A 20842-nucleotide genomic window follows, 5' to 3' on the forward strand; every position below is an offset into this window, starting at 1 on the left:
TTGCTGTACCAAAAATTGTGTGGGCTAAAGCAGACGTGGCTAATTATGTATTCAGTATTAAGCATAGCATGAACATTAAATAAATTGTGATAAAATAAAAACATTAATTATTTTACTCTTTGGGGGGTGGAACCTGTCTAAATGAAAAACAACTTTCATAGGAAAATCCATTTGTTTTTTAAGGTTCCTGCACCTAGGAATAATTTATAAAAATTAGAAATCTAAATTAGCCATTTTATCAGGACATTTTATTCTCTTTTTACCAATTAATATTATTTCATTTAGAATATATATGTAGACTAAGGATAGAGGGGGAAACTATAAAGAAGTTCATGAAATCAGCAGTGAAATAAATTATCTAAGTAATGTGTGGGTTCTAAAGAGAATTAAATGAGACTTGCACAGCAAATCTTTGAACAGCATTGTTTTTCACCACCAACAAGTAATAAATGTTTGGTCTGGACATCTGAACACTCTAGCTAAATTAGTAATATTGGAAAATATGCTTTACCCTGAGTTAATTCCAGAATGCAAACCTTTCAGAAAAACCACAGGAAACATAATTACTTCTTTTTCTTTCTTTCTGACAAAATCTGTACAAACATTTACTCATGAAATCAGTTCTCCACAGTAAATTGTTGGTAAAGAAGTGTACTAAGAAGCTAACAACAGACTCTGTAGTCTCAGTTTCAGGCAGGAAGGCAAAACAAATACTTCTCTTGATGTCATAGCCAAAGTAATGATTCGGGTAAACAATACAACTAAAATGCTTTTTGTAACTGATTTCAGTAAAACATGCTCACCTGTCTTGACCTTGGTCTCCCAGGAGAAAACTTTCTTTTGGTGATAGCTGGTTTTCCCATTCCAATTTTTGGAGTGAGCGATACGTATGTTGTTGGAAGAGTTATAGAGGATTCTAGTGGTGACATCTGACTACGCATCGTGTCATGTGAAGAGCCTAACTCTAGTGAGGCTGCTGGTGAGGAGGACACACTGGACTTGTTCAATTCAACAGATGATGAAAATAAAGACTGTGTTTCAGCTGGTGACTTTAAAGATTTATCTTCCAATGGTGAACTGTCAGTTGCACAACTTTCATTTGCAGGAAGAGATGACGTTTCATAATTTTCAGGAGTGTCATCTCCTTCTGCAGCTTCTGACACCATCGTTGTTTCTACTTGCTCTTCCTTCTTACAGGAGCTGCTCTCGCTATTGACCAAATTGAAGGTTTCCGTTATCTTTGCTACATCCTCAGGTATCTCTGGTGGAAGCTGAGATTCCTCTGTGGACATTTCAAATACTTCAGTGCTTTCCTGTGATTGTTTTGTTTCCTCAGTTTGCTTGTCTAAGACTTGCTGCATTGTATTTGAAATATTTTCTGTCATTTCCATCTTTTTATCAGTATGATTAAGATCAGATGCAGGAGTCTTTTTAGGAGATGTTTCTATTTCGCTTTTACCAAAATGGTCAGGAGCCTCTGTTTCCAGTTCACCATTATTTTCATTTAATGAGAAGCCTGAAATAAATAGAACATTTCATTTGAGTCTGAAATTAGAGTATCTCCAGTGTAAAGTGTCTTTTAAAAAATATGTGAATATTTGTGAAATATGTGAAAAATATGTGAACAGTTACAAGCGTGTGTGGCCTATACTGCTAGTCCTACATCTTGAAATTCTGAATATATTCTATTATCATTCTGTATCATATGATCTTGGGAAAGATTGAGGGCACAAGGAGAAGGGGACGACAGAGGACGAGATGGTTGGACAGTTATCTCGAAGCTACTAACATGAGTTTGACCAAACTGCAGGAGGCAGTGGAAGACAGGAGTGCCTGGCGTGCTCTGGTCCATGGGGTCACGAAGAGTCAGACACGACTAAACGACTAAACAACAAAATCATATGATCAAACCATATGGGTTCCATTTAGCAATCATAGCTAATAGCCATCGGCAGAACCATCTTCCATGGTTTGTCTAGCTCCTGAGCAAATAAAGTTTGAAAAAATAGTTCCTGCTTGTTTGTCCTGATTCAACTGTTAATCAATTCAATTAGGTGGCCCACAGTTTGAAACTTAATCCTGAGAACACTTTAGCCTTCCCTTACAGGGAAGATGCACAAAGCCCCCAGTCATGCTGACTGCCCTTTTCGGTTCATTTCCCAGCTCTTCAATTTCCTTACTCATGTACAGTCAGTGGCGTAGCGTGGGTTGTCAGCACCCGGGGCAAGGCAAGTAATTTGCGCCCCCTAACCCGTGGATTTGCGCCCCCTAACCCTAACCCCCAGATGTTGCGCCTGGTGCGGCCAGCCCCCCCTGCACCCCCCACGCTACGCCACTGTGTACAGTGACCAAAACTCTACCCAGTGTCAGTGGCGTAGCAAGGTCAGGTGGTACCCGGTGTGGAAAATTTCTTCTCCATCGACCCCATGGAAATTATTAAAAGAAGGAAAAATAAGATACTTACAGTTACAAGTGTTATTTTCTGGTTAATAATAATAATAATAATAATAATAATAATAATAATTTATTATTTATACCCTGCCCATCTGGCTGAGTCTTCCCAGCCACTCTGGGCGGCTCCCAACCAAGTGTTAAAAACAATACAGCATTAAATATTAAAAACTTCCCTAAACAGGGCTGCCTTCAGATGTCTTTTAATGATAGGATAGCTGCTTATTTCCTTCACATCTGAAGGGAGGGTGTTCCACAGGGTGGGTGTCACTACCGAGAAGGCCCTCTGTCTGGTTCCCTGTAACCTCACTTCTCACAATGAGGGAACCGCCAGAAGGTCCTTGGCGCTGGATGGGGGTATTAATTAATATTCTGTTTATTTACTTAACACTGTGAGCATAAGCACTTAAAAACTTTTTTCCTAATTTTGTTCTCTGCAAATTTTGAAATCACATCATCAAAATCAATTCCTTTCGCTACTTTCTTTTCAATTGACAAGATGGCTTAGCCAGGGAGCTACACACTGTGTTTTTGTTTTCATTGAACTATCCACCATTAAAATGCAATGAAGTCTAGAATATCTATTATCCAGTACTAATTTCAACATCACTAAATAATCCCCTATCATTTTCTTCACCTTAAACATCAGAATATCTCCTGCATAGTGAGGTACTATATATGCACAATCCACATAATACTCATTCTTCACTTGAAGGAAATCAATCTTTTAGTGTGGCAACACGTTGGAACTCCCTATCTATGGATATGAGGTGGGTGCCTGCTAAAAAAAAATTGGTTTAGGCAAGCCTATCCAGAAATGTAGACACTGTCATGTATTTTTTAATCTGGTTTTTAGCTAATCATTGATTTTAATTTTGTTTTGTTTTGAATACTTTATTTTATTCACTGCTAATTTTATTGCTCTATTCTTTTTGTAGACTGTTTTAAGGTTTGTTTACAACAAAGTAGTATATAAATGTGAAATAAATAAATACATGCCTTTGGGTCTGCTTAGTTTATCATTATTCCAAACAAAGCATAATTTAGCACATAACAATGCAGATTCATAATGCCTATTTGAGGTGTTCTTCGGTGCCCCAGTGAAGTGAAGTGAGGTAGAAACATAGCTTTTTTGATAGGGGCATCTTGGCTCCAGAACAGGCTCTCCAGAGAAGATCACCTGGCCCCTTCTTTATGTTATTTTTCAAAAGCAAGTTTTTTAAAACAAAAACAAGACCCTTTTACACACCCAGGCTTTTAAAATGGAGGTGGTGCAAGGAAATCTATGGCATAACCATTGGCAATAGATTCTTTCTCCTGACTTGCTGGTTTATTACTATTATATATTTCGTTTTTAATACTTTGTTGTAGGCCACTCAGGAAATGTTTATTGATTAATGGCTATATAAATCTAATCAATCATCATCATATGAATGCCATACAGAACTATTAAACCAAATCTATACTGATCTCTGGAGCTTATAGTTAAGATTGAAAGATGCAATATTTATTTTTATTTTTTGCTTTAGGCAATAGCTTCACATGAGACCTTCATGTTCATTTTTTTTAACCTCTGTGATCCTTAACTTAGTTCCCCCCCATGACTTTTCCAACTGGCATTTTCTCCATATGCTGACTTTCACCCCCAGTGGCATTTGCATAATTTTAAAAAAATTATCTAGCTTCTCCTGCTTTTTTCCACTGCCTTCTAAATTGGCATTCACAAAAATCTTTCAATTCTTCCCTACCATTGGGAATGAATAATAGACTTCCCTCATTCTACTGCTCAAGTGAGCAGGATGCATAGAGGTATCAGTCCAGTAATCAACTATTAACTCCACTGCCTATTATAGAAATTATTTTGTACTTTTATATTGTACATTTGTTTTGAAGACCTTAACAATACTTTTCTAATGGCCCATCCTCAAAAAAGAAAAAGAAACATCTTAATTCTCCAAATGCTTTTGGATTTAGATTTTTGAAAATAATTCCACATACAGTATTTATATGCATATGGGTGTATTGTGTCACATCAAAAGAAAAACGCTCTTACCATCTGTGCCACACTTAACCGTTGATTCTTGAGGAAGGCTGCTATCCATTACTAGTTGGTCCTTGTTGGCTACATCTCCTCCTTCTTCTGTTTCCATTTCATCTGCACAAACTTAAGCATCAAGCACTTTTAAAAATCTTCATGCAGCATTTATTGTATTACTCACAATCATTAGCTTATCTCGGAGCTTGACCTTTTTGCTTCCACAAAATGATATTTTAACAGTGAGCACACACAGTTAATGGTTTACTATGCACAAGCTAATGTACCCACATTACTCTTCGACACCAGCACTGGGGAGAAACAAACCATAATCGCTGGTTTAGCAATACATGCTTTGATCAAACCATGATCTGTAGCCAAAATTTTTGCTTTCTTTTACTAATCATGGTTTGTTTCGACAAAACCAGTCATAATCTTTGGTTCAGGCATAATGCTATGCCAAAAATTGTGGTATGTTTCGTCCCAGTAGTAGATGGGAAGAGTGAAGCAAGCGGGATAAATTTGTACACAGTAAACCATTAACTATGGTTTGCTGTTATGCCTGAATGCTGTCGGCATGATCTGAATGAGCTAGATGATAAGTACAAAATTTGGGTATAAGAGAATATCTTACTCATAAGTTATGGGAATGAGTTTCATAATCAACTAGGATACCATATGCACTTCTGTCAGGGTAAAGTGTCCTAAAGCTTGTACTGCTTTAAATTTGGCAGAATTGTAGCTCAAATATTAAGATTCTTGTACAAATTAACATTGCCATTTAAGACTGATCCTGGAAATAGCTTGAACTTCAGTGACTTCCACAGACTTTATCAAAGTGTAAAATAGGAAACTTTTATTCTATGTCCATGATTCAATGAAAACAAAGAAGAAATGCTGAACTTGGATTGTAAAACTTGTAAAAGCTGTAAAATCCCAACATTTCAAATTAATAACCTATCTTTTGGTCACAAACTCTCTGCAGTATATCCTAACCTGAAATCTACTTTTAAAAAGCCAGAACAGTAACATGCTTTCATACTAGTAAAACTCATTAAAATGCACAAAAGCAAGCAGGAGCATGGAGACGACCTCTACAAGAATATTAAACTCTTAGCTCCTAAAAAGGAGATCCACAGAGAATATTACTGTTAAAAGGCATATGAATATGTCTTTTTATGTGAAAAAGCCTAGCAAAGTTCAACATGGCAGAACAATTTGGAGTGCTGCTGAATTCAGTAACTAATCTGTTCGTCTTGGAGACTGACATCATTAAAGGGAAAACTTCAGTATGAGGAAATGATCATTTACATTGGTTTCAAATCTGAAATTATTGTACAAAAGTAATCTCTTGGGAGTATGGAATGAAACAACCCATCTCCTATAATAGCTTCATATTTTTCTTTGTTGTTAAAATGGCATTGCCACTCTTGCTGTGAGACAAGAATATATTCCACAATTTTTCTTCAAGTACAAACCATGGCAAAACCTATTCAATAAAATAGTCCTTTGCTTGGCAGCATGTTCCCCTTTTTTTAAAAAAAGCTGAGAATGGTGCTATAAAATTCGATATTCAATTTCTGGAATATGTTTTAGTGTTAAAGGTTTTCTGGCTTTGTCCTGAGAGCCTTTGGAGCTTGGCAGGGGGTTGGACTCGATGGCCCTTGTGGCCTCTTCCAACTCTATGATTCTATGACGTACAGTAATGTGAAAATTTTTAAAAGATTATTGTATCCCCCCCACCCAGTGCTTTTTGGCTGCAATGTTGGCAGCCATAATATTATATAGGAAGTGCTCCCCAAATATCAAATGAAAGACAAGCAGTGGGCATGGAAAATATGAAAGGATAAAGAGTGTCTTTTACCTGTATCAGTTCCAGGAAGAAGTTGGGCAGTATCCATCACATCACATGCCTGGGCATGTTCCTCTTCTGCTTCTAAGTATTTGCAAAGACTGCAGGTGTATTCTTTTAAGTGAGTATCCAGTTCGTTATCGGGAAATTTGTCACACTCTATGTGAATCCACCTAAGGGAATCATTAGTCAAAAATTCACATTAATTAATTTATTTAAAATGTCCCACTGAAATCCTATCTTCATTGTAAAAAAAATAATAATTTTTGAAACTCTGTATTTTCTGGATTTTGGGCACCTCAAATCAAACCAATACCTAAAAGGGATTCATAAAAGCATCTGAATCCACTTTACTTGCAGAATTGATCCAATGTGCTACATTCACTAATGAGTAATTGTTTTGTGTACATATACATACCGCATTTTTTGTTCTATAAGACTCACTTTTTCCCTCCTAAAAAGTAAGGGGAAATGTGTGTGCGTCTTATGGAGCGAATGCAGGCTGCACAGCTATCCCAGGAGCCAGAACAGCAAGAGGGATTGCTGCGTTCACTGCGCAGTGATCCCTCTTGCTGTTCTGGCTTCTGAGATTCAGAATATTTTTTTTCTTGTTTTCCTCCTCCAAAAACTAGGTGCGTCTTGTGGTCTGGTGCATCTTATAGAGCGAAAAATGCGGTAACTACAATAACCCTACAAGACTTAGTTCCAGATCTATTTAAAACTTGAAGAAGCCAACCATACACTGAACAGTTAACCCTATATGGGGACAGAATTTATCAGAAGATTCTGAGAACCTTGTGGCAAGTCTCATGATGGATGAACAGTAGTTGATACGCATATTATATTGCAGAAAATGAAGAGTCTTCAATAGATCAAAGCTGGATGCAACATGGGGCCACTTTAACAAAAAAGGTCTGAGAGCCATTAAGAAGTAGCAGAGTTATCCAATAGTTTAAAATGATAGTTAGGTTTCCTACCTTTTGCACATGTGACAACGCAACTTGTCTTTTTGCATGTCTGGATTGGAGGATTTTTCACAGAAAGGACAAGGCAAATTGTCTTGCTGACGGTAACAACTATCACACATAAGACAGTTGTGATGCCACTGACTACTGGTCCGTGTGCCACATTCTGCACATACCCTGCAGTTCTGAAAATATGAGAAAAGAAAGTCTTTCCTGTTTACGATACTATGCTATTGCATCAAAAACAATCACTGGCAAACATGTTCTACATTGACAGAAAGAGGAACTTTAATTTTATTTATTTGGAAGTTTAACGAGCAAAACTAGTAGTCCATAATCTATTCAAAACGCAGCCTAAGGGTAAATTTTCACACTGCACTTCCACTAGACAAGAAAGTCTTTGACAAGAATGTCTTTAATGGGACATAGTTCTCTTGCCAGTAGAAACTTAAGTCTCCATGCAGACACGATCAAAAGGATTATTAACCTTTGATGGACAGAAAATAAAATGAAAAGCATCCTTTCTTTCTCCTGAAAATTGAATTATATGCTCCTCTATTGTAAGTTGGGACTTCTTTTTCCTTGTAAATGTCAATTTCAAAGGGGTGATAAACTGATCTCATGATTTCTAAATCTGTACTAAACAGTTAGTAAATTAAGTACGTGAGATAAGAAAGAATAATGTGTCATATACTTAGTTTATGTGGGAGGAACCACAGCTCAGTGGCAGAGCATCTCCTTTCTATGACAAGGGTAACAGTTTAACCCCCTGTATCTCCAGGAAGAGCTGAAAGACAATCCTGTCTGAAATCCTGAAGAGCTGTTGCCAGTCATTGTTAAAGAATACTGAACTAGACAGAGCAGTGGTGTGACTCAGTATCAGGCAGTTTCCTATATTCCAAGTACTGCTACTATCCATGGCAACTGAGAAAGAGCTGAGGTCCTGCTGGATTCCCATCTCTCAGCTGTCCCAAACCAACATGGTCAACAGTCAGGGTTATGAGAACTGTAGCCTAACAACGTTTGAAGAGCCACAGGTTAGCTACCCTGATTTAAATTAATCCACCCTGACATAATTGCCTGGTTGCTACTGCCTCTTAACATGACAATATGCTTATACTAGGAGAGCAAAAGGGGAACAAGTTCAGCTTCTCTTCTTGTCCTTCCCTCTCCTCACTGTACTGCATTGCATATGAATCAAGCCTCTTGTTTTCATCCTTAGAAGGTTCTCCTTTACAAAAGTAAAGAAGATCCTACACTGAAGACGTAAATTTATCTTAAAAGCATTATGCAATTGTAAATGTATCCTCTCAAAGTAAACCAGTTTGGAAATGTAGTAAGTACCGTATATTTTTATTGACAGTTAAGTATAGCTACCTACTAATTATTATTATTTAAATAGGAATTTAGTTATTACAAGCTATGAGACTCCAGGAATCTGGCAGGCAGAAATTCTATATAACATCACAAGCATCTGGCTGGAGCGCAATAAATTCCCCATCCAGAAGGCAATAAAAGTTACAGAATATTTGGGAAGGAAATAACTAATGCATCTCAGAGAAATGGCATTTATATGAAAACAAGAAACATTTTTTAAAATAAAGCTTACATCTGTTAGTGCAATCAACAGCCTTAAGTATCAGTCTACTTTAACTTGTACTTTAACGCAGGTGGCGCTGTGGGTTAAAGCCTCAGCGCCTAGGACTTGCCGATCGAAAGGTCGGCGGTTCGAATCCCTGCGGCGGGGTGCGCTCCCGCTGCTCGGTCCCAGCGCCTGCCAACCTAGCAGTTCGAAAGCACCTCCGGGTGCAAGTAGATAAATAGGGACCGCTTACCAGCGGGAAGGTAAACGGCGTTTCCGTGTGCGGCTCTGGCTTGCCAGAGCAGCTTTGGCACGCTGGCCACGTGACCCGGAAGTGTCTCCGGACAGCGCTGGCCCCTGGTCTCTTAAGTGAGATGGGCGCACAACCCCAGAGTCTGTCAAGACTGGCCCGTACGGGCAGGGGTACCTTTACCTTTACCTTTACTTTAACTAGCCATAGGTGTTAAATCTCAGAAAATACACATTGTTCAAATTTTGTAATTATATGTTCCTATATTGACAAAAGTCTAGTTTGGATTGATCATTTTGATCTATTTATATTCCTACACTTATTTTTTCAACCTCTTTCTTTAAAAACATTTAAAAATACATCAAAGGGGGTCACAGACAGTAGTAACAATAAAATACTCCACCAAAATATATTTATGAAAGGTTTGACAATGATTTATATTATAGAATATTATTGAATCCATACTGTTAATATATTATTAAAACATCTCCTTGTACAATTCTCCCTAAGTTTTTGGTGGGTTCCTTTTCATCCTGTTTATTAAAATCAAGAAAGCAGACCAAGCTGCATAAAATTAATCAATTTCCTTTGTTCTCTTTTTGCCCAAACTTGTCTAGTTGTTTTTTCCACCAATATAACAATTGTTCATACTTTGTTATACCATGCTTCTAATGGCCGATCTTTAGAATTCTTCCAGCATTACATAACTATTATTATCTTCCAGCATTACATAACTAACTAATAAATGTGACGCTACAAACAAACAAAATAAACATTTTCTTATATGCGATTTTGACATTTTTGGCCACTGAAGAGTGACGCCTTTGGATCCATCTGTATTTCCTACTTTACTGTAAGACTGCATTCTTTCAAGATACCTTCCAAAATTCATGCACATATTTGTACACCCAACAATGTGGAAATATGTTCCCCGTGCTTCCCATCCCATCAATCAGGTGATGGAGAACCATAAATATGACTAAGGGTAGTTGGAGTCATATACCAGCAGAGAAAAACTTTCAGAGGATTTTCCTGTATTTTTGCGAAGATTGAATATAATGGCTTTGCAAGCCAATTACTATTTCAATCCTCTATTAAAATATTTAAAATATCATGCTCATGTTTCATTTAAACTTTGGATTGATCCAATTTGTCTCAACTATCAAAATTTTGTAAAAAATAAATAAAAATTCCATCCCTTTTATTATGGAATCAGTCACAAGCATGAACAACTCAACTCTTGATATCTTGATTTCAGTTATAGAAAAGAACTTGGGTGTTATTAGAAGCAGTTTATTGATACCATGCCCAATTCTTCTTTCAGCTGAAGACCTGATTTGGGAGTCACTACTGCAAACAGATCACATATGGATACTATACCAATTTTTCCACTGGTTAAAATATTGAATTTTGTCCCTATTGACAAACCATAGGTGTATTAAAAAGGGAGTAAGCAGAGAGAAACATGGAAAGAGTTTACACTGCCATTTCCTCCACACTACAAGTGTGCAATTAAGGAAGGGATTATCTATAGCTTCTTGATACTTTTAATTGGTATAAAAGGTAAACCTTGAACCCTATACTTGGTCAACCCCTTTGTTTCAATATTAATCTACAGATTTTCCGCTTTACTATGAAGTAATTTAAGAATATGTCTCAGCTGAAAAGCCCCATAATCGTTATATATTTGGCATACTTATCCCTCTTTTTTTGCACAGGCAGGTAGCCGTGTTGGTCTGCCGTAGTCAAAACAAAACAAAAATTCCTTCCAGTAGCACCTTAGAGACCAACTAAGTTAGTTATTGGTATGCGCTTTGCTTTCGTGTACATGCACACTTCTTCAGATACCTCTTTTTTTGCACTTATTTTAAAAAATTGTGATTGGCAGAAGTAAAGGTCACTTGAAAATCAACATGAGATTAACCAGAGATTCTGTGTGTTGCTATTCAGTAGCTGAAGTGAGTTCAGTGGGCTAAAAGAACATGAAAGCAGGCTTCTTATGTAATCAACTTCCAATTTCAAAATGTAAACTCACTTTGCATTTCCAGCCATTTGTTGGTACAGAATCCATAACTGGTTGTAAACAAAAAGTATGATACCCTTTGTCACATGTATCACACACAAGCATCTTGTTGTCTTCTCCAGAATGCCTAGGAAAGAGGTTAGCAGGTTAAGCTTGCTGGATAGGAAGGAAAAGACTTTAAAAAACAAAATAGCACTTGGCAGCAAGGTAGCTAAGCACAAAACAGTAAAGCACCAACTATAAAATAAGTTAGATGATCCAATGCTGAAGCCTGAAGTCACATCTAATAATATAGAGCCAATACTTCAGTTTCATTACTTGACTCTATTAAATGTCATGCTACTCCACCAGTTCAACATTTCAATCATAATTATGCACTCACAAATATTAATAACAAATGGTAGAAAGGGAGAATTAAAAAGTGTAACAACTCTTAATTGTTATGGAAGTAATGAAATACCAATCAAAGCCTTGCCATATATGCTAAAGTTGCTGCAGATAATGTGAGAAGTGAATGATACTGGGGAAGTGAGTATGTGGGAGAGGTCTTTTCTTTGCACTAGTCTCAATACCCTCCTTGAAACCAACTCAACTAGGGCTCTGTTGTGCCGTGCTTTGGGCCAGTAAACAAACAGAATCCACAATCCATTGTGGGTCTCCAGCACCAAGAGCAAATATTCCTAATGGAAAGTTTTCTCCGCTCTTCACTCAAGAGTGAAGAAGCCATATCCAACAGTTTGGTAAGCAAATCATGTTTGGTTATGGAAATCAGGGACCATTCCCATAAACCTGTCCAAGTGCTTATCTTCAAGTTCCACAGAAGAAGAAAAGGAGGTCACAGCATTTAGTTAAAATCTCCTACACCTTTTATAACCATGGTCAATACATTAAAACAGGTTGCCAAGTCTGCATCACCTCTCAATTTCTGCCTCAGACAGTACCCTCTCCCATTTTAAATAATACAATTTTATGGGAATTTCCTCTTCCAACTACCAAAGCACCTTGTCTCCATTATCAGGCTCTGGTGACTTCAGAACTGTCACAGGACAGGGTTGGGTTTCACAACTCCCTGCAGTTCTAAACACAATAAAACCACAGTCTACTTTTGCTTACTTGCAGTTCTGGCACACTTTGCAATCGGGACACTGCCAACCTGCCCGTTTTATAGGTGTCACTTGTATATCCAGGCACATTCCATGGTAATGCTGGCCACAGGTAGTACAAAAAAGCTGATCTAAGAGGTCGCCAGGGCTATCACACACTGCACAGTTTGCTTCTTCCTTTGCTGTAAATTAACAGATGAATTTTGCATCATTTTAGAAGGAGTCGTCATAAAGCTTTACATTATATAAATATTTTTATCTCGTTATTCCAACGCTACACAAGAATTACATAAGCTGGCAAAATACAACTGAAGAATATATAAGAAATCAGACGTTTCATATGCATATGAAAGCAGACTGTGCATAATGACACTTTGCATAGCAAACTGCTTCACACAGGTTACATCCTTTAAAAATGAAACTAGTATTGGAAAATTTGTCCTCCAATACTTTTAAAAGACAAGCAGCATAGTGGGAACAATTATTTACTAATATATTAAGAGTGATGATTACAGAGTGGGTGGGTAAGCAGCCACAAGTAAGCCAATGGTAGGCAGCCTGGCTTCTTTTCCTTGTTTCTCATGAGTTTGTTTGAAGAGCTACAGATTGGGAAAGGAGGGAAATGCATTTCCTGCCACTTTCCTGACTGTAACCCTTCACCTTACTCAGAGCAGCTAGAATTAAAGACTGGAAGTTGGAAAGGCTGGGACATAACTCTCTTCCCCAATTCCCTTTTATTATAGTTGAATAAAAGGTAAGCAATAAAGAATTGATCTGGATCCAGTGATAAAAAAATGAATTTTGTACTGATCATCAATAGGTATGAGCTGCAGCTTTAGCTCACTACTGCTACTTACATCTTTGTGGAGCCTGGTCAATGTGGTCTGGGCAAAGAAGGGAAAAATTATTAAAGTCCTGAAAAGTGCCTGCTCCAGCAGCACATGGATAATGGTACATCTGGGTGCATTTCTCTTCACAGCATTTGATAGTGGCTCCAAGGTGCTTGCAATATGCACATCGCTGAAAAACAAAGCATGCACCTATTTAGTATTGTGTTTAAAATCAATCCCACTAGGCAAAAGGTTCACGGGAATATAGCATTTTTCTGTGTGCTATGAGTTTTTCAATACTTCCTAGGTTTATTCTCACAATCTTCGGGGGTGAGTTATGCTAGGAAAACATAGTGACTTAGTCCAAGTCATCCAGTAGACCTCAGAGCTTACTGGAGATTGGGATTTGTATTTCCTGTTCAAAACCAATAATCCATTTACTGTAGGCACACTGAAATACACACCTCTAGTGGTTTTGGTTTTGCACAATGAACAATCCACTCAGAGGGCGTGACTGTGCACAAACAGTGGAGTTTTCAGACTGAAGATATTCCAGTACAATTTATCCAGCACAATATATTTTTCAGTCCCTTTCATTATCCCAGCCATAACTTTTAAGAAAAAAATCACAGCATGGAATTCAAAACAAAATAGTGTATGGTGATTCATAAATTTATTACAGCAAACCATTAAATAAATTATTCACTTCATCTATACTAATTGTTTTAGACATATATGTAGACTAGGCATTTTCTTAACATGTTCAATGTGCTCTGTATGTTAAATGTCCACTAGCTTTTTATGTTATTGGTTTTGTGATTGGTACACAAGTTAATAAAATAGATCTTGGAAGAGATACTAAAAATTGTATATTTCTCCTGGTGAAAAATAATGTACCATGGAAAGTAAAATTATGAATATATTAGCAGAACATATCATTACACTGAATATATCTGTATAACAGTATGACAGACTACCTAAATCATCAGTATTTATTAGCATGCTTGTATCTGTGGAAAAATATGAGGAATGACTCAACATGTGATACCATTATATATCAGAAAATATACTGCATCATCCATCTCACATCATCCATCTCACAGATACAAATAGTTTCAATCATTTCATTTTTCACTGTAACAGGATTGAAGGGTATCATGTCATTAAAAGGAGCATAAGTAGCTTCTGTTTCTAGATTTGCATTTTGTCATTGATTATACATTTATTAACTTTGTGTTATATGCAACAGATTATGGTGTCTGAAGTTTTCAACACTTAAAAGCGAGAGAAATCAATGTTTTTAGTTCTTCGAAGCAAACAGGGTTTTTTAAATTAAAATTATTTACAAACACAATACCTTTAATAGTATCCTAATTACTGTACAACAATCTAAATACACACAAATCAGTCATAAATGATGAACACAGTAAACGTTTTAAAGATACTCATAGCAAGTAATTCAGATTACAGATATTGCAAGTAATTGCCACCATAGCCCAGGACAAATGAGCCCGGGTCTTCACTTGCCCTAAAAAATAAATAAATAAAGGGAGGTGCCAAACTCTTCTCCCTTATCAGGGAGTTAGGGTTAGGGTTAGGTATGCAGGGATATCCCCTTCATGGATCACTGCCTTGCCGTGGCGAAGGGGCTTGAGTAACTCAGAGAAGCTATGAACTATGCCGAGCAGGGCACCCAAGATGAACAGGTCATAGTGGAGAGTTTTGACCAAACGTGATCCACCTGGAGGAGGAACCGGCAAGCCACTCCAGTATCCCTGCCAAGAAAACTCCATGGACAAAGACAACAGGCATATAAAAGTTATGACACTGGAAGATGAGCCCCTCAGGTGTCCAACATGCTACTGGGGAAGAGCGGAGGACAAGTACAAGTAGATCCAGAGCTGATGAAGCGGCTGGGCCAAAGCCGAAAGGACGCTCAGTTGCGGATATGCATGGAAGCGAAAGGAAAGTCCAATGCTGTAAAGAAAAATATTGCATAGGAACCTGGAATGTAAGAACCATGAACCTGGGTAAGTTGGATGTGGTCAAAAATGAGATGGCAAGAATAAATATTGACATCCTGGGCATCAGTGAACTAAAATGGACGGGAATGGGCGAATTCAGTTCGGATGACCATCATATCTACTACTGTGGGCAAGAAACCCGTAAAAGAAATGGAGTGGCCCTCATAGTCAACAAAAGAGTGGCGAAAGCTGTACTGGGATGCAATCCCAAAAATGATAGAATGATCTCGATACGAATCCAAGGCAGACCTTTTAACATCACAGTAATCCAAGTTTATGCACCAACTACTGGTGCTGAAGAAACTGAAATTGACAAATTCTATGAAGACTTACAAGACCTTATAGAAGTGACACCAAAGAAGGATGTTCTTCTCATTATAGGGGATTGGAATGCTAAAGTAGGGAATCAAGAGATAAAAGGAACAACTGGTAAGTTTGGCCTTGGAGATCAAAACGAAGCAGGGCAAAGGCTAATAGAGTTCTGTCAAGAGAACAAACTGGTCATCACAAACACGCTTTTCCAACAACACAAGAGACGACTCTACACGTGGACATCACCAGATGGGCAGCATCGTAATCAGATTGATTATATTCTCTGCAGCCAAAGATGGAGAAGCTCTATACAGTCAGCAAAAACAAGACCTGGAGCTGACTGTGGCTCAGATCATCAGCTTCTTATAGCAAAATTCAAGCTTAAACTGAAGAAAGTAGGAAAAACCACTGGGCCGGTAAGATACAATCTGAATCAAATCCCTTATGAATACACAGTGGAAGTGAGGAACAGGTTTAAGGATTTAGATTTGTTGGACAGAGTGCCTGAAGAACTGTGGGTGGAGGCTCGCAACACTATACAGGAGGCAGCAACAAAAACCATCCCAATGAAAAGGAAATGCAAGAAAGCAAAGTGGCTGTCCAACGAGGCCTTACAAATAGCAGGGGAGAGAAGGCAAGCAAAATGCGAGGGAGATAGTGAAAGATACAGGAAATTGAATGCAGATTTCCAAAAAATAGCAAGGAGAGACAAGAAGGCCTTCTTAAACGAGCAATGCAAAGAAATAGAGGAAAACAACAGAATGGGAAGAACCAGAGATCTGTTCAAGAAAATTGGAGATATGAAAGGAACATTTCGTACAAAGATTACCATAATAAAGGACAAAAGTGGTAAGGACCTAACAGAAGCAGAAGACATCAAGAAGAGGTGGCAAGAATACACAGAGGAATTATACCAGAAAGATATGGATGGCTCGTACACCCCAGGTAGTGTGGTTGCTGACCTTGAGCCAGACATCCTGGAGAGTGAAGTCAAATGGGCCTTAGAAAGCACTGCAAATAACAAGGCCAGTGGAAGTGATGATATTCCAGCTGAACTATTTAAAATTTTAAAAGATGATGCTGTTAAGGTGCTACACTCAATATGCCAGCAAATTTGGAAAACTCAGCAGTGGCCAGAGGATTGGAGAAGATCAGTCTACATCCCAATCCCAAAGAAGGGCAGTGCCAAAGAATGCTCCAACTACCGCACAATTGCACTCATTTCACACGCTAGCAAGGTTATGCTTAAAATTCTACAAGGCAGGCTTAAGCAGTATGTGGACCGAGAACTCCCAGAAGTGCAAGCTGGATTTCGAAGGGGCAGAGGAACCAGAGACCAAATTGCAAACATGCGCTGGATTATGGAGAAAGCTAGAGAGTTCCAGAAACACATCTACTTCTGCTTCATTGACTATGCAAAAGCCTTTGACTGTGTCGACCACAGCAAACTATGGCAAGTTCTTAAAGAAATGGGAGTGCCTGATCACCTCATCTGTCTCCTGAGAAATCTCTATGTGGGACAAGAAGCTACAGTTAGAACTGGATATGGAACAACTGATTGGTTCAAAATTGGGAAAGGAGTACGACAAGGCTGCATTTTGTCTCCCTGCTTATTTAACTTATATGCAGAATTCATCATGCGAAAGGCAGGGCTGGATGAATCCCAAGCCGGAGTTAAGATTGCCGGAAGAAATATCAACAACCTCAGATATGCAGATGACACAACCTTGATGGCAGAAAGTGAGGAGGAATTAAAGAACCTTTTAATGAGGGTGAAAGAAGAGAGCGCAAAATATGGTCTGAAGCTCAACATCAAAAAAACGAAGATCATGGCCACTGGTCCCATCACCTCCTGGCAAATAGAAGGAGAAGAAATGGAGGCAGTGAGAGATTTTACTTTCTTGGGCTCCATGATCACTGCAGATGGTGACAGCAGTCACGAAATTAAAAGACGCCTGCTCCTTGGGAGAAAGGCGATGGCAAACCTAGACAGCGTCTTAAAAAGCAGAGACATCACCTTGCCAACAAAGGTCCGTATAGTTAAAGCCATGGTTTTCCCAGTAGTGATGTATGGAAGTGAGAGCTGGACCATCAAGAAGGCTGATCGCCGAAGAATTGATGCTTTTGAATTATGGTGCTGGAGGAGACTCTTGAGAGTCCCATGGACCGCAAGAAGATCAAACGTATCCATTCTTAAGGAAATCAGCCCTGAGTGCTCACTGGAAGGACAGATCGTGAAGCTGAGGCTTCAATACTTTGGCCACCTCATGAGAAGAGAAGACTCCCTGGAAAAGACCCTGATGTTGGGAAGGATGGAGGGCACAAGGAGAAGGGGACGACAGAGGACAAGATGGTTGGACAGTGTTCTCGAAGCTACAAACATGAGTTTGACCAAACTGCGGGAGGCAGTGGAAGACAGGAGTGCCTGGCGTGCTCTGGTCCATGGGGTCACGAAGAGTCGGACACGACTAAACGACTAAACAACAACATGCAGGGATATAGGGATTTAAATTTAACCTAGCACAGAAGGATAATCTAGCACTGAACTTCTACTGCTGTAAGATTATTCCTTAGGAATTGAGGATAGATACTGTCAGTCACAACAATCAAGTAAGAACAGCAGCCTTTAAAAATAAGCAGTCCATTAACTGATGTTGTGGTCCCAGACCAGAAATTCTCATACTGTATACAGATTCCAAAATCAGGACTTCATCCCCTATACACCAAGGAGATACCCTTTGTCAGGAAGCTTCAAATGACTGGACCATCGACTCCTTGGAGTATTAGTAAAGACCAAATAAATCCCCATCGCTTGAAACCTTGTTGCCTAGAAGAAGTCAACAGCTGCATAAAAAAGCATTGACCCATTAACTGTCCAGATACAGCACTCAGTGTGGGGACATTAAACTTTACTATCTAGACCAGACATTTTAAATTTTACATATCAAATTATTTCAATTGTAGTGATAATTCAAGAGATGCTTTGCATAGGGACTATTATATTTCCACCTTCCATTAAATCATCTTTTTTTTCACAATTGGGCATACGCAAATGAAGTGAGGAAATAATTAACAGATTGAATAATATGCAATAGACTGCAGAATTCAGTTCTTTTCCTCCATGGGATTTCTACTGTCTGCAACAACAGCATGCCTAGGCACACTGCAGGACCAATTCTAATTAGTGAAAAGCTAAAGCAAATTGGAATGCAGTACACAAATAAACTGAGCAACACACATTACAGATTGCTATAAAGTGCTGCACCTAACAACATGGTATAATTTAAAATTCAACATACACATGTTAAAAAGCTTTGGCAGTTCCTTAGGTCAGTGTCAAGACAGCCTCCTCCATTTGCCTCAGCTGCAGGAGTGCTAACCGTGGTCCTGAACCTACTGAACTCTGAATTAGCACCTTGATCCTTGTCCAGGGTCCTGACCTTGCCTTAGATCCTGGCCAATTCTGAAGCTCTGGGCCATCAACTCCTCCCACAAGGGATAGGGATAGTTGGGAGAGAAGGAAGCACATTTCCTTGCAACCCTGGTGACATTCACACATAAGGCAAAAGCAGGAAGTAACCTTCAGGGAGGTGCTGCCATTTCCTGTACCTCTCTATTAACCTCAGTTCAAGGCTTCCTGCTTTAATGGCAGACCATTGTCTCTCAATGTGCCAATGGCTTCTGAGACGCTTATACCCTAATCTCCCATAAGCAGAATTCTCTCCACAATTGAAGAATGAAATGGTGCCACTTTTTAAGTTACTCATATACTCTGAGTATGTCTCCTTAGGAAGGTCAACTTCAGTCTGGAAATCACTACTTCATAACTCAATTAAAATACCTTGCCATTTTGCTGAATTCTTAATAAAATCACTATAATGTATCAAGCTTTACTTTGTTCAGCCACTGACATCCAACCTGTACATAGCAACAATTTGTCTAGTATGTTAGAGTGCAGTTAAACTGTGTAGCAATATATTTATTTTAAAAAAAGTTTATATCACAGGTTTTTTTTAAAAAAAGGTTCAGAGTGGCTAATAAAAAAAGCATTAAATTAAAATACCACAAAACACTCTCAAGATAGAATAAAACACATAAAATCATTACTATAAAAGAGAAACATAAGCCGGGGGGGGGGGGAATCTTAACTATTGTATCAAAAGCCCTTCAGCTAAAGTTCACCAATAACCAAATATTTTCCTAAAAGGAAAGTTTTCACACTGTGATAGAAGACCAACAAGACAGAAGCAAGACAGATTTTTCTGGGCAGGGAATTCCAAAGTCTAGGGACAGCCACTGAAAATATTCCAGTGAAAATAAAATTGATATTATTGATATTATTTGTTACATTTCCATTTAAAATGCTGTAGGTGGCCATATTCAATATGCATCATATTCAAATACAACTGCACTGTGGATACTGGAATTTTTTACCCCAAACTTCCAACGTATATGGTTTCCATTATTTAAAAAAAACGCACACAGCCAATTTAAAAGGAGTTCCTGTTTTTAAAAAGTACAATAATTACAAACGCATATAACTTTTGTAACCTACTTACTTATTTGTTTGACAGTCTTTTAACTCCATTGGGCAATCAGGTTAGCAGCAATGACCCCCTCAACTTCACACTGTTTCCTCCTCAAGTTATCAGCCAAATTTTACGCAAGGGGATTGCATAAAATTAGATTTTCAGAAATGAGAACAATCTGGATAAACTTGAGAAACAGTGAAAAATGCCTCACACATGTTGATTTAAGGCATTGAAGTGAACCCTTACAACACATGGTAAAAAACCATGTCGGCAATTAGAAGCATTTGGAAACTTAGCAAGAAAACCACTTTTATAAACAATGTGGTTTATGAAATCTGAATAAGAAAAAAAACACATAAGGAAATCAGCATACACAAATAAATCCCCACAGGGAAGTTTTACAACAGCTGCTGACTGGAAGGCTTATTTTTTTCCCTGCAGCAGAAGCACTGCTGAAGCAACGAGACTAGAAGTTATGATCCAAGGAGCTCAAGTATGTTGTTATTGTAACTCTGCCTGACCTTTAACAAAGAAGAGTTCAAACAGCACACGATTAAAATGTTTTTAAAGGTGTGTTACATAAAAGCTACCACTGCAATTCTGAAGCACAGAAATATTTCATAAGGACATTTTTTGAAGGAAAAAAAATCAGGAAATGTCAAAGCACACTGCACAACTAACTGAATGGAATTTAAAGCAGCCGCAGGTAGGGCATTTGAGATTGGCTAAAGATGCCTCTTAGCAGACACCTTTATTCGGCAGAACAAAACTTGGTTTTGCATGATCAAGAAAGCAAGCTCTCAGAACAAGCATTTTTCCATGGTTAGTGCAAAACTAACAGTTTTGACATGTTATTTGTCTTGGATAAATATTCTGCTTAGTG

General features: G+C 38.3%; 1 protein-coding gene across 12 annotated transcripts in view; it reads right to left on the reverse strand.

Moving 5' to 3' along the window:
* Positions 1-20842, reverse strand: part of KMT2C (lysine methyltransferase 2C) — a 159582-nt gene that overhangs the window by 69320 nt on the left and 69420 nt on the right. For all 12 annotated transcript variants that reach the window (XM_079996271.1, XM_079996270.1, XM_079996275.1 and 9 more), the window contains exons 7-13: positions 13119-13281; positions 12272-12443; positions 11171-11285; positions 7316-7488; positions 6351-6511; positions 4505-4615; positions 804-1516 (exon numbers count right to left, since the gene is read on the reverse strand). In XM_079996271.1, the coding sequence (XP_079852397.1) occupies positions 804-1516; positions 4505-4615; positions 6351-6511; positions 7316-7488; positions 11171-11285; positions 12272-12443; positions 13119-13281 (1608 nt within the window). The remainder of the gene's footprint in view (positions 1-803; positions 1517-4504; positions 4616-6350; positions 6512-7315; positions 7489-11170; positions 11286-12271; positions 12444-13118; positions 13282-20842) is intronic.

This window comes from Podarcis cretensis (assembly GCF_951804945.1).
Source record: "Podarcis cretensis genome assembly, chromosome: 12".
Lineage (NCBI taxonomy): Eukaryota > Metazoa > Chordata > Lepidosauria > Squamata > Lacertidae > Podarcis > Podarcis cretensis.